The 12,823-nt window shown below is 58.9% G+C and overlaps 1 protein-coding gene across 9 annotated transcripts in view; it reads right to left on the bottom strand.

Moving 5' to 3' along the window:
- ITGB4 (integrin subunit beta 4) overlaps positions 1-11,193 on the bottom strand; it is a 37,290-nt gene extending 26,097 nt beyond the window's left edge. Inside the window, exons 1-11 of one of the 9 annotated variants that reach the window (XM_063718945.1) lie at positions 10,833-11,191; positions 9,923-9,994; positions 6,869-6,954; positions 4,370-4,452; positions 4,142-4,243; positions 3,792-3,996; positions 3,175-3,271; positions 2,356-2,527; positions 1,286-1,549; positions 830-919; positions 424-546 (exon numbers count right to left, since the gene is read on the bottom strand). In XM_063718945.1, coding sequence (XP_063575015.1) covers positions 424-546; positions 830-919; positions 1,286-1,549; positions 2,356-2,527; positions 3,175-3,271; positions 3,792-3,996; positions 4,142-4,243; positions 4,370-4,452; positions 6,869-6,947 — 1,215 coding nt within the window. In that variant the 5' untranslated portion in view covers positions 6,948-6,954; positions 9,923-9,994; positions 10,833-11,191. Of the gene's footprint in view, positions 1-423; positions 547-829; positions 920-1,285; positions 1,550-2,355; positions 2,528-3,174; positions 3,272-3,791; positions 3,997-4,141; positions 4,244-4,369; positions 4,453-6,868; positions 6,955-9,922; positions 9,995-10,832 lie in introns of all 9 variants that reach the window. The other 8 variants (XM_063718944.1, XM_063718946.1, XM_063718947.1 and 5 more) reach the window with 8 other exon arrangements.
- Positions 11,194-12,823: the final 1,630 nt, after the last annotated feature.

The raw sequence follows: 12,823 nt of genomic DNA, 5'->3' as shown, positions 1-12,823 counted from the left end.
GCCAAGGCAGGCCCAGCCCCAAGGACCAGGGGGCCACGGATGCCCGAAGGCCCTCAGCCCCCAAGTTCCTAGGAGATGTCTGGATCCCTGATACGAGCTCCTGCTCACTTCCCTCAGGGCTGAAAACTCCCTCCTTCCCAGCGCAGTCACAATCACAGCAACAATGACAGTAGCCAGGGCCTCTGGGCTTCATGACACTAACCCATTTACTGCCCCAGCAAGCCTCCAGGCTGGACGCTTGCATGCCGAGGAAACCAACAAGCAGAGGAGCATCCCAGGCTCATCCAAGCGGCTAGGCCCAGGGATCTGCACCGAGGCCTGCCTGACTCCAGGGGCCACGCTCTTGACCGCTGTTTTAAACGATTCCACTCCGTGCAGGGCGCTATGCCTGTCCCCCACCCCGCTGCCCCCACAGAGGCGTACCACTTCCCCCCGCCGGATGTGAAAGGACCCAGTCTTCGTCTTCTGGAACATCTTGGAGGTGACCTCTGTCCGAAGGCCTCGGGGGCTGTCTAGGGCCCGGATGTCCAGGTTGGAGCGGATTCGCTAAAGGAGGAAGGAGGTTGATCAGTGCTCTGTGGGGGGCCTGGTTGTGCTCCACCCCAACCTCCAAGTGTGGCTGGCATCATGCGGGGTATCACAGAGCCTGCAGGAGCCAGGGCCAGGCCCAGGTGGCCCCTCGGGGCCTCAGGGATAGCCAGAGACCCTTCCTCACTGGTCTGTCCCAGACCCATTTCTCCACCATGACCCAAGACACCTCTTGCCCACTCTGCCCACCTCCTGCCCTGCCCCAGTAGGGCTCAGACTCTGGAGCCTGAGCTGCCCTCACATTGAAGGCCTCCTCCAGCAGCTCCACGATGTTGGACGAGTCCTCCTGCAGCACCCCCAGCGAGGAGACAGGGAAATAGGTGTGAAGCTTCTGCGGGAGAGAAGTCCAGGTCTCAGGCTAAGCATCTCCATGAATCTGAACAGCTCTAGGATTCTTCCCGCTTTGAGGATGGGGAAACTGAGGCCTGGAACCTGCTGTGGTGTCGCAGAGCCTGCCCTCTTAGCCCCCACCTGCTTGGGAGTTGGGGTGGAAGATGAGCACATGACCTCCCCTTCCCACTAGGGCCCACTTTTGGGGGGGGTCTAAAGGCTTTGGGAAGGGAGGAAGGAAAGAAGGGAGGAAAGGAGGGAGGGAGGAAGAGAGGGAAGGAGGAAGGGAGGGAGGGAGAGGTGTCTGAGAAGTTCCACGGAGCCCCTGCCTTGACCACCTCCCACCCGTGGGGCCCGGGCCCTGTACCTCGTAGTAGCTATAGGAGTAGTTGGTGACAGCAAAAATGGGGATGATGTTGTGCTTGGCGAGCAGGCGCACCAGGGTGGGCACCGACGGGTAGTCCTGTGTCCTGTACTGGGTGTAGGTGCCCGTGGCATCCAGGTGGCACCGTTCATCGTTGCGGCTCATGATGCCAGCCAGCACGTTGGCGCCGTCGGCCTCATAGTGGAAGGCTGACTCGGTGGAGAAGACCAGCAGGTGGGTGCTGTCTGGGCGCCAGCCAATGTCCCTCTGGGGAAGGCAAGGCGGGGCGTGCCCACTGAGCAGGCTGCCTGCTGACACGCATCACGGCGTCATGTAGGACAGGGAACGCGGGTCCCAACATGGGGCTGGGCTTAAGCCACTGGATTCACAGCAAGTGCCCTCATGAAAGATGCATCTGACGGCACATGACTGAGTGACAACGCTGAGAAACAGGAGCCGGAGAGGCGGCTCCCCCAAAGAGCTAGGGCCGCAGGCGTGCATCACACCCAGCTAATTTTTGTGTTTTCTGTAGAGACAGGGTCTTGCCATGTTGCCCAGGCTGGTCTCAAATCCTGGACTCAAGCAGTGCCCCCGCCTCGGCCTCCCAAAGTGCTGGGATTACAGGTGTGAGCCACCACACCTTGGCTCGCTCTTTGTTTTCTAACCTAGTAATATGGGTATGTCATTTTCAAAATGAACAAATGGATGTACATATCAAAGGAAATAGCTTATTTGGATGCCCAGAAAACAGGTGGAGACTGGGCAGCTGGTGGGTTCAGGGTACTAAAGATTCCAGAACCCTAAAGTCCAGGTCTGCCTTGCTAGCTGATATGAAACCAGGCTGTGACTGCTCAGGCCAGAGGACCATGGCTCCCGGCACATCTGAACTCAGATTGTAACTGAGACCTACTCACAGAGTCTGAGCTTGTCTTAGGGCGAAGGGGTTGCAGGCTCCCAGGCTTTCCCACAGGGCCTGTGAGCCTGGCGCCAGAGCAGGCCAGGGGGCAGCTCAGGCCCTTGCCCAGAAGTGCTCATCCCTGGCCTAGGCTGGCAGCGCCCTTCCCAGTACCCACCGTGCACACGGCCGTCTGCAGGATGGCATCGAAGCCGCCCTCAGGAGCATCCAGGTTGCCTGAGATCCGCTCTCCCTGCAGTTTATTCCGGAACTCATCCACATCTTCTGTCAGGCTGATGACGTTCTTGAAGGAGAAGGGGGGGTCACTGTTGGGCCAGGGCTCCTTCAGCCTGGGCAGAGGTGGGAGGGAGAGGGAACGTCACAGGCAGAAGACACCGCAGACCCCAGTGCCCCCGGCTCATTTCAACTAGAAGGAGAATTTGTTTTTTTTTTTTTTTGAGACCAAGTCTCACTTTATCACCCAGGCTGGTGTGCAGTATGCATGATCTTGGCTCACTGCAACCTCTGCCTCCTGGATTCAAGCGATTCTCCTGCCTCAGCCTCCCAAGTAGCTGGGATTACAGGCACCCACCACCACACCTGGCTAATTTTTTTTTTTTTTTGAGATGGAGTCTCGCTCTGTCACCCAGGCTGGAGTGCAGTGGCGCGATCCTGGCTCATTGCAAGCTCCGCCTGCTGGGTTCACGCCATTCTCCTGCCTCAGCCTCCCGAGTAGCTGGGACTGCTGGTGCCTGCCACCACGCCTGGCTTATCTTTTGTATTTTTAGTAGAGACGGGGTTTCGCCGTGTTAGCCAGGATGGTCTTGATCTCCTGACCTCATGATCCACCCACCTCGGCCTCCCAAAGTGCTGGGATTACAGGCTTGAGCCACCGCGCCCGGTCGTAGAAGGAGAATTTTAAGTTGTGGGTGAGAGAGGAGAGGGGGTCACATGGCCTGGACCCTTGCCCACCTGCTGGGCCCACACAGTCACTTACTTCTCAGGCCTCATGTCCGTCTGCGGGACGCTGACTTTGTCCACAAACTTGCCAAATCCAATAGTGTAGTCGCTGGTGAGCTGGCTCAGGACCCGAGCTGGATGTCAATAGGACAGAGAGGGGATAGCTGAGCCCTGATGCCTGGCATAAACACGGGCCCCCCTACCAAGGGCTGGCTCAGAAGGGAGGAAGAGGGAGGTTAACGCTTTGCATGCTGGACAAAAGTTCATGCTCACGACATTGTCTGTTCCTATTTATGGATGAGGGAAATGGGACTGGGGGTCTGGAGTTATGCATACAGCAAGGTCAGGGTGGCTGGGAATGCAGCCCAGCTCTGAGGAGCAGAAGCTTCCCCACAGCGTCGTGGCAGGGGCTGCCCTCCTTGTCAGGGCCAGGTGGCTCCACTGCCCGCCTGCCCTGGGCCTTCTCAGAAGTCCCCAGTGGTGAGTAGGGTCTGGCTGAGATTCTTCCCTTGAGAATGGAAGGGAAGGTTTTTGGGGGCTCCAATGTCCTGTTTCCTTCTGGGTGGGTGCAGCTGTCCTGAGTCCTGGCCTCCCAAGCAGACGCCCACCCATCCCCCTCCTGCCCTGCTGTCCTCCACTCTGGCCCTTCCGTACCCAGGTTCTGCCCCATCTTCTTGAGGTTGTCCAGATCATCGGACATGGAGTTGGAGAAGTCCATGAGGATGTACAGGTCCACAGGGCTCTCCAGGGGCTCAAACACCTCCAGCTCAAAGTGCTGCTCCTCACCGGGCCGCAGACGGACCCGCAGGCCCTGGGGGGACATCTGGCTGCGCCGCAGGGTGGTGTCAATCTGGGTCTCCTGCAGCCAATGGAAGGGGACACCTGGCTAGAGGGTCACTCCGGAGGCCCGATGGGGGCCCAGCCCGGCCAAGGGGCACTATACACCCCCATAAATAGCCAGGCTGAGCATGGGGAGACCCCACCCCAGTCCCCACACCGGGCACCTCTGTGATCTGGAAGCTGCTCTCCATGACCACGATGTTCTCCCGCTGGCAGCCCGCGGCCAGCAGCTCCGCCTGGGTGTTGCAGCGCCGGTCCCTGAACATCTGGCCAGAAGGACAGGGGGTCAGTGGGGGCAGCACCCATTCCCTGGATGCCCCAACCCCAGATTCATTTCCACCAGCTATTCCCGACCCTTGCCTGTTCCACACCGACCCGGGCCAGGCCCTCACCTCGTCCGTGCAGTAGGCGCAGTCCTTATCCACACGGACACACTCCGTGCAGCTCTTCACTGGGGCCTTCTTGCAGCGGTTTGCTGGGGGAGCGGGTGTGGGTACATGAATGGGGAGGCGCTCAGCAAAGGCAAGCACTTTCCCACCTGCACCCTCACCTGGAGAGGTGGGGATTCCCTCCTTATGTTATTTATTTATTTATTTATTTATTTAGAGACGGAGTCTCGCTCTGTCGCCCAGGCTGGAGTGCAGTGGCACGATCTTGGCTCACTGCAAGCTCCGCCTCCTGGGTTCACACCATTCTCCCGCCTCAGCCTCTGGAGTAGCTGGGACTAAAGGCGCCCGCCACCACGCCCGGCTAATTTTTTGTATTTTTAGTAGAGAAGGGGTTTCACTGTGTTAGCCAGGATGGTCTCGATCTCCTGACCTCGTTATCCACCTGCCTCAGCCTCCCAAAGTGCTGGGATTACAGGTGGGAGCCACCGGGCCCAGCCTTATGTATTTATTTTGGTTTGTTGTTGTTGTTGTATTTTTATTTTGTTTTACTTTATTTTTCAGACGAGTCTTGCTCTGTTGCCCAGGCTGGAGTGCAGTGGTGCGATCTCAGCTCACTTCAACCTCCACCTCCCAGGTTCAAGTGATTCTCCTGCCTCAGCCTCCCGAGTAGCTGGGATAATAGGTGGGCACCACCATGCCTTGCTAATTTTTGTATTTTTAGTAGAGATGGGGTTTCACCATGTTGGCTAGGCTGGTCTCGAACTCCTGACCTCAAATGATCTGCCTGCCTCAGCCTCCCAAAGTGCTGGGATTACAGGCGTGAGCTACTGTGCCCAACCTGCATTTCAATTTTATTTAGTTTTGAGATATGGTCTTGCTGTGTCACCCAGGCTGGAGTGCAGTGGCATGATCACAGCTCACTGCAGTCTCAACATCCTGGGTTCAGGCAATCCTCCCACCTCAGCCTCCCAAGTAGCCCAGCTAATTTTTTATTTTTTGTAGAGACAGGGGCTCCCTATGTTGCTCAGGATGGTCTCAAATTCCTGGGTTCAGGCGATCCTCCCACCTTGGCCTCCCAAAGTGCTGGGAATTATAGGCCTGAGCCACTGCACCCAGCCCTTCCCTATTTTACAGAGGCTAGGGGTATGTGATCTGCCCCAGGTAGCGCAGCTAGAAACAAGCTGTGGTTTCAAACCTGGGACTTCCCACTCAAGCCAGAAGGACAGAAGGTGGGGACTGAGACAGTGGCACTGGCACACTCGGTGCTGGTACACCCTGGCCACCCCCTGGCCTGCTGCCTCCTCAGGTCCAGCAGACGGTCCTCAGCCTTCCCCATTACCTTTGATGAGCTGCACCTAGCACCCTTTTCAGGTTCCTCCTCCATCACAGCTTGTGCCTCACAGCAAGACCACTGCCACATGGCCTGTCTGTCCTCTGAGCCCCCTCTAGGGTGAAGGGAACGGTGTCTTGTTTATCACGGTAGCCCTAGCACCCGGCACACCTGGCACACAGTGGGTCCTCAGTAACGAATGAAGTAAAACTCTAGATTTCTCTTTGGCTCTGCTCAGTTAAAAATCACAGTGAGGACCTACTGTGTGCACCTGGTGTACACAGTAAGAGGTCTCCTGGGCTTCAGGCAATGGTGTGCTGGTCAGTGTTTAACAATGGCTGCGGTGGCCAGTGCGACGGCTCACACCTGTAATCCCAGCACTTTGGGAGGCCGAGGTAGGAAGATTGCTTAAGCTCAGGAGTTTGAGACCAGCCTGGGTAACATAGTGAGACTGTCTCTACAAAAAAAATTGTTTTTAATTAGCCAGGCATGGTGGTGCACGCCTGTGGTCCTAGCTACACAGGAGGCTGAGGTGGGAGGATTGCTTGAGCCTGGGAAGTTGAGGCTGCAGTGAGCCATGATGGCATCACTGCACTCCACCAGCACGACAGAGTGAGAGCATGTTTCTACATATACATTGAATTAAATAAATAACAACGGCTCTGGTCTCTGGTGCTTGACATGTAGCATTTGCCAATTTCTGTGGTGTAAACATTTCTGTCGTGGTCTATTTCAAGCCACCAGCAGGACCCCCTCTAACAGACAAAATTCAAGTGGTAGGAGCTGGCTCCAGTGATTTGTCCACTAGTGACACTCAGAGAGCAAGTGACATGTCAGCAGTGCCTCTCTTCTCCAAATTCCTATAACTCTCTTGACTCCATCTCTGGGGCCTCAGTGCATCCTCTGGATGCCTCAGTCCTGGGTGGGTGTCTCCTTTCTCCTCTAGACACAGCCTCCTTCGCTCCTGTTCTCAGGCCCCGTGGTCAGGGCTCAAGATTCTCTAGGCTGAAGAGCTTGGAGACTAAAGTTTTCCAGCCCTGAAGGTGGGCAGTGGTCAGTTGCTGAATGGCCAAGCGTGTTTAGGTGAGACCCCGTGAGATCCCCGTGCAAGGGCAATGCCTGCCCAAGGGATGACCCTGCCAGGAGGGAGCTGCAGGGCAATGTGGACTCACCCAAGGTCCCAGAGAGGCTGACGCTGATCAAGGCTGCCAGTAGCAGCCTGGCCCATGGGCTGGGGCGTGGCCCTGCCATCTTCCTCCTGCAGAACAGCAACAATTGACACATGAGGCCTCCACAGCCGTGGTCGGTGCCGTCAGCTTCCTCTCACTGCACAGCTGTGGGAACTGAGGCTCTGAGCGCCAGCGACGTGACCAAGGGCACCCAGCCGCCAGAGGCAGGGCCCTGGGCCTCTGACTCCTGCCTTTTCCGCTGCCCTGTTCCGTGCCATCCCTGCAGTGGCCTGTGCCCTGCCCAGGGAGGCCCCCTCCAGCCCTCAAGGACTCTGGTTTTCGAGTTTGTCCCAGTGCCAGGCCTCTCGGCGCTGGGCTCCCTGAGGGCAGATCTGGGTTTATTCTTCTTTGCCTTTTAGCTCCCAGTGAGCCTGGGTCAGGCTTGGCCATGAGAGGGTCATCCAATGAGTGTGCCACCCTGAGAGGGGGCCACGGCTCTGCCTCCTGCTCCTTCTGTCCTGGCCCACTTACCCTTTGGTGAAGGTAGCGCAGCCGGGAGCAGAGGGGCCCCTCCCAATATCTGGGGCCTGGGGCTGAGCCACAGCTGCATGCAGTGGCTTACTGCACCAGGTTGGGTTCTGCAGTGGCTTACTGCACCAGGTTGGGTTCTGCAGTGGCTTACTGCACCAGGTTGGGTTCTGCAGTGGCTTACTGCACCAGGTTGGGTTCTGCAGTGGCTTACTGCACCAGGTTGGGTTCTGCAGTGGCTTACTGCACCAGGTTGGGTTCTGCAGTGGCTGCCCGGCCCATCAGGGTGGGGTCTGAATCATCTGCCCTACCCTGTACCTCTGCCTGCCCCAGAGTTAAGTTTTCGGGGCCCCTGAGCTGTTCATCCTTTCACAAGTTAGCCCAGAGTGAGACACACACACACACTGTGTCCCAGGCGGCTGTGGGTTCAGTATTAAACCATCCTAAGTCCTCAGCAGCCTTCAGGGCAGGCCTGGACATCCCTGAGGCCCTTTAAGAGATGCTCAGCCTGAAGCCTGGACAAGAAAAGAGGCTGGCAGCAGAGCCATCCAGGCCTGCAGGGCCGGGGCAAATGTGTGAGCACCGCGCCTTTCTCTAGGGCCAGGTCTCCCAGGGGCCCAAGCCTCTGCCCTGCCCACTGGCCGTCCCCATTGAATCCTTTCTCAGCCCGGCTTCTGGGGCAGCCGCCACCCCAGGGTCTGGGGGCTGGGGTTCCCGAGGTGCTGGAGAAGCCCTTCTCAGCCCAAGGGCAGGAAGGCATAGCCTGCTTCTAAGGCGTGCAGCCTGGAGGAGGCCACAGCAGCGCCAACACATACAGGGCAGACCTGTCGTGGCACAGGGATCGGGAGGCAGCCCTGAGCTGGCAGGGAAAGGGTGGGGACAGCAGGGTTCCTAGAGGGAAATGACTTCCTTGCAGCCTCAGGGTGTAGGCGCCACACCCACACGCTACACAATACAGGCTGCAGGCTCAGGCCTCCCAGGCATCATTACACAGGCAGGTACAGGCCTGGAGAGCTGAGCCCAGCTCTTCCTCCCACTGCCCCTGGCCACAGCCCCTCAGGCAGTGCTGATTCCCACACTGTGACTGCCATATGAGCCCAGGGCTTCACGGAGGAGATTGCTCAGCACAGGAGCCCGGCGGGGAGATGACTGCATTCTGCCCGTTTCCCAGATGAGAGACCAGGCACAGAAGGCTGTGGAGCTTCCCCATCCCGTGGCCAGCACTGGGAGGGCCAGGACAGGGCCCTGCTCTGCAGGCCCTGCCTTTAACCTCCATGGCAGCCTCCACGCAGAGGCTACAAAATGGCAGTTAGAGGGTTGGCGAGGCACCCAAGAGTGTTTGGCTTGACTTAACTTGTTTAGAAAGTTTTAAAAGTAGGAGCCAATATTAGAAACAACGAGATTTCCCATAACAGTTAGGAATTTGTGTTTATCATGAGATGCATTATGATGGGCTGGGCCCAGGACCAGGACACCCACTCTCCAGGCGGCCCGGACCCCACCAGGCTGCCCCGACTTTATGTACCAGCAGGTCCCTGGAGTGTGTGACTGCCACTCTGAATGCCGTCACACTGCAGCACAGGCAGCTTCCCCCACACAGGGACACACACACACCCCCCCCCCCCCACACACACACAGGGACACACACACACACACACACACAGGGACACACACACACACACACACACACCACACACCACACACACACGGACACACACACACACACACCCCACACACAGGGACACACACACACACACCACACACAGGGACACACACACACACACACACACACCCCACACACACAGGGACACACACACACACACACACCACACACCACACACACAGGGACACAACCCCCCCCCACACACACACAGGGACACACACACACACACACACAGGGACACACACACACACACACACACACCCCACACTCTACACACACACGGACACACACACACACACCCCCCACACACAGGGACACACACACACACACACACCACACACAGGGACACACACACACACACTCCACACACAGGGACACACACACACACACACCACACACAGGGACACACACACACACCCCCCACACACAGGGACACACACACACACACCACACACAGGGACACACACACACACACCACACACAGGGACACACACACACACACCCCCCACACACACACAGGGACACACACACACACCCCCCCCCCACACACACCACACACACAGGGACACACACACACACACACACACACCACACACCACACACACAGGGACACACAAACACACACACACAGGCCATGCCCACCCACCCACAGGCTCAGAGCTCCCCTGGCCCCCATCCCAACCCCTGGGGACCCCTCTGGGCACCGTTGCTCCTGCCCACCATCCTCTCCCGCTGTCACATCTCCTCCCCTCAGGGACCCAGGCCCTTCCCTCGCCCCAGAGAGGCAGCTGGCCAGAAGTCTGGGGACCCCAGGCCCTTGGCTGCTCTGTCTCCCTGAGAAATCAGGGTCGAGTAGACAGACATACCTCCCCTCCTGTCCCTCCTGCTGTCCTTTCCTCGGCCCCCAGGATGGAGACTCCAAGCCTTCACTGCCAGCTCTGTTGGGGACAGCAACACCCATGCCACCTGTGCCTGGTCCTTGTCCTCAGGGTGTGGCAAGGCCATGGGGGCAGAGGAGGAGCCCTGTCCCTGCTCCTGGGAGTCACCAGGAGCCCCAGAGCCCCAGTCCCAGCCAGAGGGCCACCCCAGAGGCCAAGCCGTGGGAAAGAGGGTGGATGCTGCAGGAGGTGGCAGTGTTGCGCACAGCCCTGGGGCTGGTGGGTGAGGCCTGTAGAGCTTCCTGAAGGAAGGCGCCTGGGGCTGACTTTGGGAGGAAGGCAGGCCTGTGCTTGGCCAAGAGAAAAGGAAAATCAGGGACTCCCCAGCCCCAGGTGGACTGTGGCACCGCACAGAGCAAGCCCTGCCTGGAGCTGGGATGGCGTCTGCCTCTCAGGGTGGCTTTTAAAAGTAGGAGCCAATGTTAGAAACAACGAAATTTCACATAAAAGTCAGGAACGTGGGTTTATCATTAGATGCGCCATGATGGGCTGGGCCCAGCGCTCAGGCTGGTTTCTACTCCACCTTCTTTGCAAACCCTGGAGGGGACCAGCCCCAGAGGGCTGCCAGCCACTGGCCTCTGCCCACTTCTCCCGCAGGCGCGCCCAAGGCGCTCCTCTGGCCTGGAGGTCTGATGGGCACCACCCTTCTCTAGCTGCCCTGCCTCTTGGCTACCAGCTTCCCCCGGCGCACCCCGGGGAGGCTGGACACCTGTTCTGGGCAGCGTGGACAGAGGGACCGGGGCCTGCCAGCCTTCAGGGAGGGGAAGGGGAGACAAAAGCCACCGGCCCTGCCCGACCAGCTCCCCTGCGCGGCTGCCCAGCTGGGGCGGGCACTCACCCTCTCCCGGCCAGCCTCGGCTGCTGCTTTGCGCCCGTCCTGGACCTACCTCAGGGCGGACTCGCTCCCTCCGCGCCTGGGCTGCCGCTAGGAGATGGGGCTGCAGCACGCGGGCGAGCAGGGACGGTCCGAGGGCGGGCGCCGGGGTTGGCGGGGTGGGGACGGGGCGGGCAGCACTTTATGGGGCGGGCGCGCAGGTAGGAAGGAGGCGCTGGTGAGTCAGACGGGCTGCATTCCTTCGCGCGGCGCGCACCTGTCGGGGCAGGAGCTGGGTGCCGCCGCCGGAGCCGGGTCCGCCCCCCGGAAAGGGCTGCGGCTCCCGCGGCGCCCGCCCAGCGCCCCGATCGGCTAGCGGCGGGGGCCGGGGGAGGAGCCACCGCTGTCCCTCTCCCTCCGGTCCGGCCCCGGGCGCGGGGCCTCCCCACCCCTCCAGGCTCCGGGCTCCAGGCTCGGGTGCGCGGACTGCCCCGGGCTGGAGGCGGCCTCTTAGCCCCCGTCCGCACGGGAACCCTCCCTGCCCCGACTCTGGGCCGCGAGCCAACGCCGGGCTGTGCTGCTGCTGCTGCCCCGACGGTCGTCAGCCGCGTACCCCCCTCCCTGCTCTCCGTGCCAGCGCGAGGCATGGGCCCAGGGAGTGCCCCCGGCCGGGTCGGGAGGCCTGACTCCCCGTCCCAGCTCTGCTCGGCAGTTCACGGGGTCCTCTCAGCCTCCTACCCCCTAACCTCAAGTTGTATCCAGAGGGAGATCCGAGGAAGGGTCGGGTCCTCAGTGCACCCTTCAACAAGCTACTTAAATCTCCTTACAATGTGAACAGTGATACCCTGGAAAGGCCACTGCCGACCTGGCATGGGGCACTCGATGCCTTGTTACAGTTGTTCTTGACAAGCTGGTTACAGAGCTGGCCCCTCCCTCCAGTCAGTCCTCTGAGAGCAGTCTCTCCAGTGCCACTGCTTACCACGGGTGTTCAGGTCAGAGAAGGGCTTCATTTTTCTTTTTCTTTTTGTTTTCTCTCTCTCTCTTTTTTTAGACGGAGTCTCACTCTGTTGCCAAGGCTGGAGTGCAGTGGTGCAATCTTGGCTCACTTCAACCTCTGCCTCCCGGGTTCAAGCGCTTCTCCTGCCTCAGTTTCCCATGTAGCTGGGATTACAGGCGCCCGCCACCACGCCCGGCTAATTTTTGTATTTTTAGTACATCATGCTGGCCAGGCTGGTCTCGAACTCCTGACCTCAGGTGATCCACCCGTCTTGGCCTCCCAAAGTGCTGGGATTACAGACATGAACCACCATGCCCAGCCAGGGCTCCATTTTTCTCTAGCCTCACCGGTCAGCAATGCCAGACAACACCAGACTGCTGGCAGAGCTCTGTCCAAACCATGTGGTTTCAAGCCACCGTGATTTTGCAACAGGCTGGTCCCTTCCCATGACATTGAGCCCAGTTTATCCTTCTTGTCCTTGAAGACATTGCACCAACCACGTGCTAGAGAGCCTTTCTTGACCTCTCCACACCCCAAGTTGGGTTATGTGTCCCCATAACCCTTGGGCCATGGCTTTTTCATGGCATTTGCCACATTGATTTGAAATGATGTTTAGGAATCTCTCCACACTGTTGGACTGTGACTCCAAGGGCAGCTACTCTCTAGCACCTAGCACCATGCCTGTGCATAGCAGGTGCTCACTAAAAGGGTGGTTGAGCGAATGGGATCGTCACACAGCCTCCCTGAGCCTCCATGCTCTCATCTGTAAACAGATTCCTCCCCTGCCACCTCTCAGAGTGATTGTGGGGGTGCTGGTTGCAAATGTGTGAGTCGCCACCTTTCCTGGTCATCTGAGAGCTGTTCCGCACAGAGAAAGTGCTCAGAGAGGCTTGCTCCTGGATTTGGGAACAATGTGGACAGAGTCCCAGTTTGGTTGAAGCACTCAAGTCTGTGTGTGTCAGGCCAGCACAAGTGCCCTGTGGACCTAAGCCACTCCAACAGGTACCTAGTCCACCCG

Source organism: Pongo abelii, chromosome 19 (genome assembly GCF_028885655.2).
Source record: "Pongo abelii isolate AG06213 chromosome 19, NHGRI_mPonAbe1-v2.0_pri, whole genome shotgun sequence".
In the NCBI taxonomy this organism is placed as follows: Eukaryota; Metazoa; Chordata; class Mammalia; order Primates; family Hominidae; genus Pongo; species Pongo abelii.
This window is presented reverse-complemented; position numbering and strand designations above follow the sequence as displayed.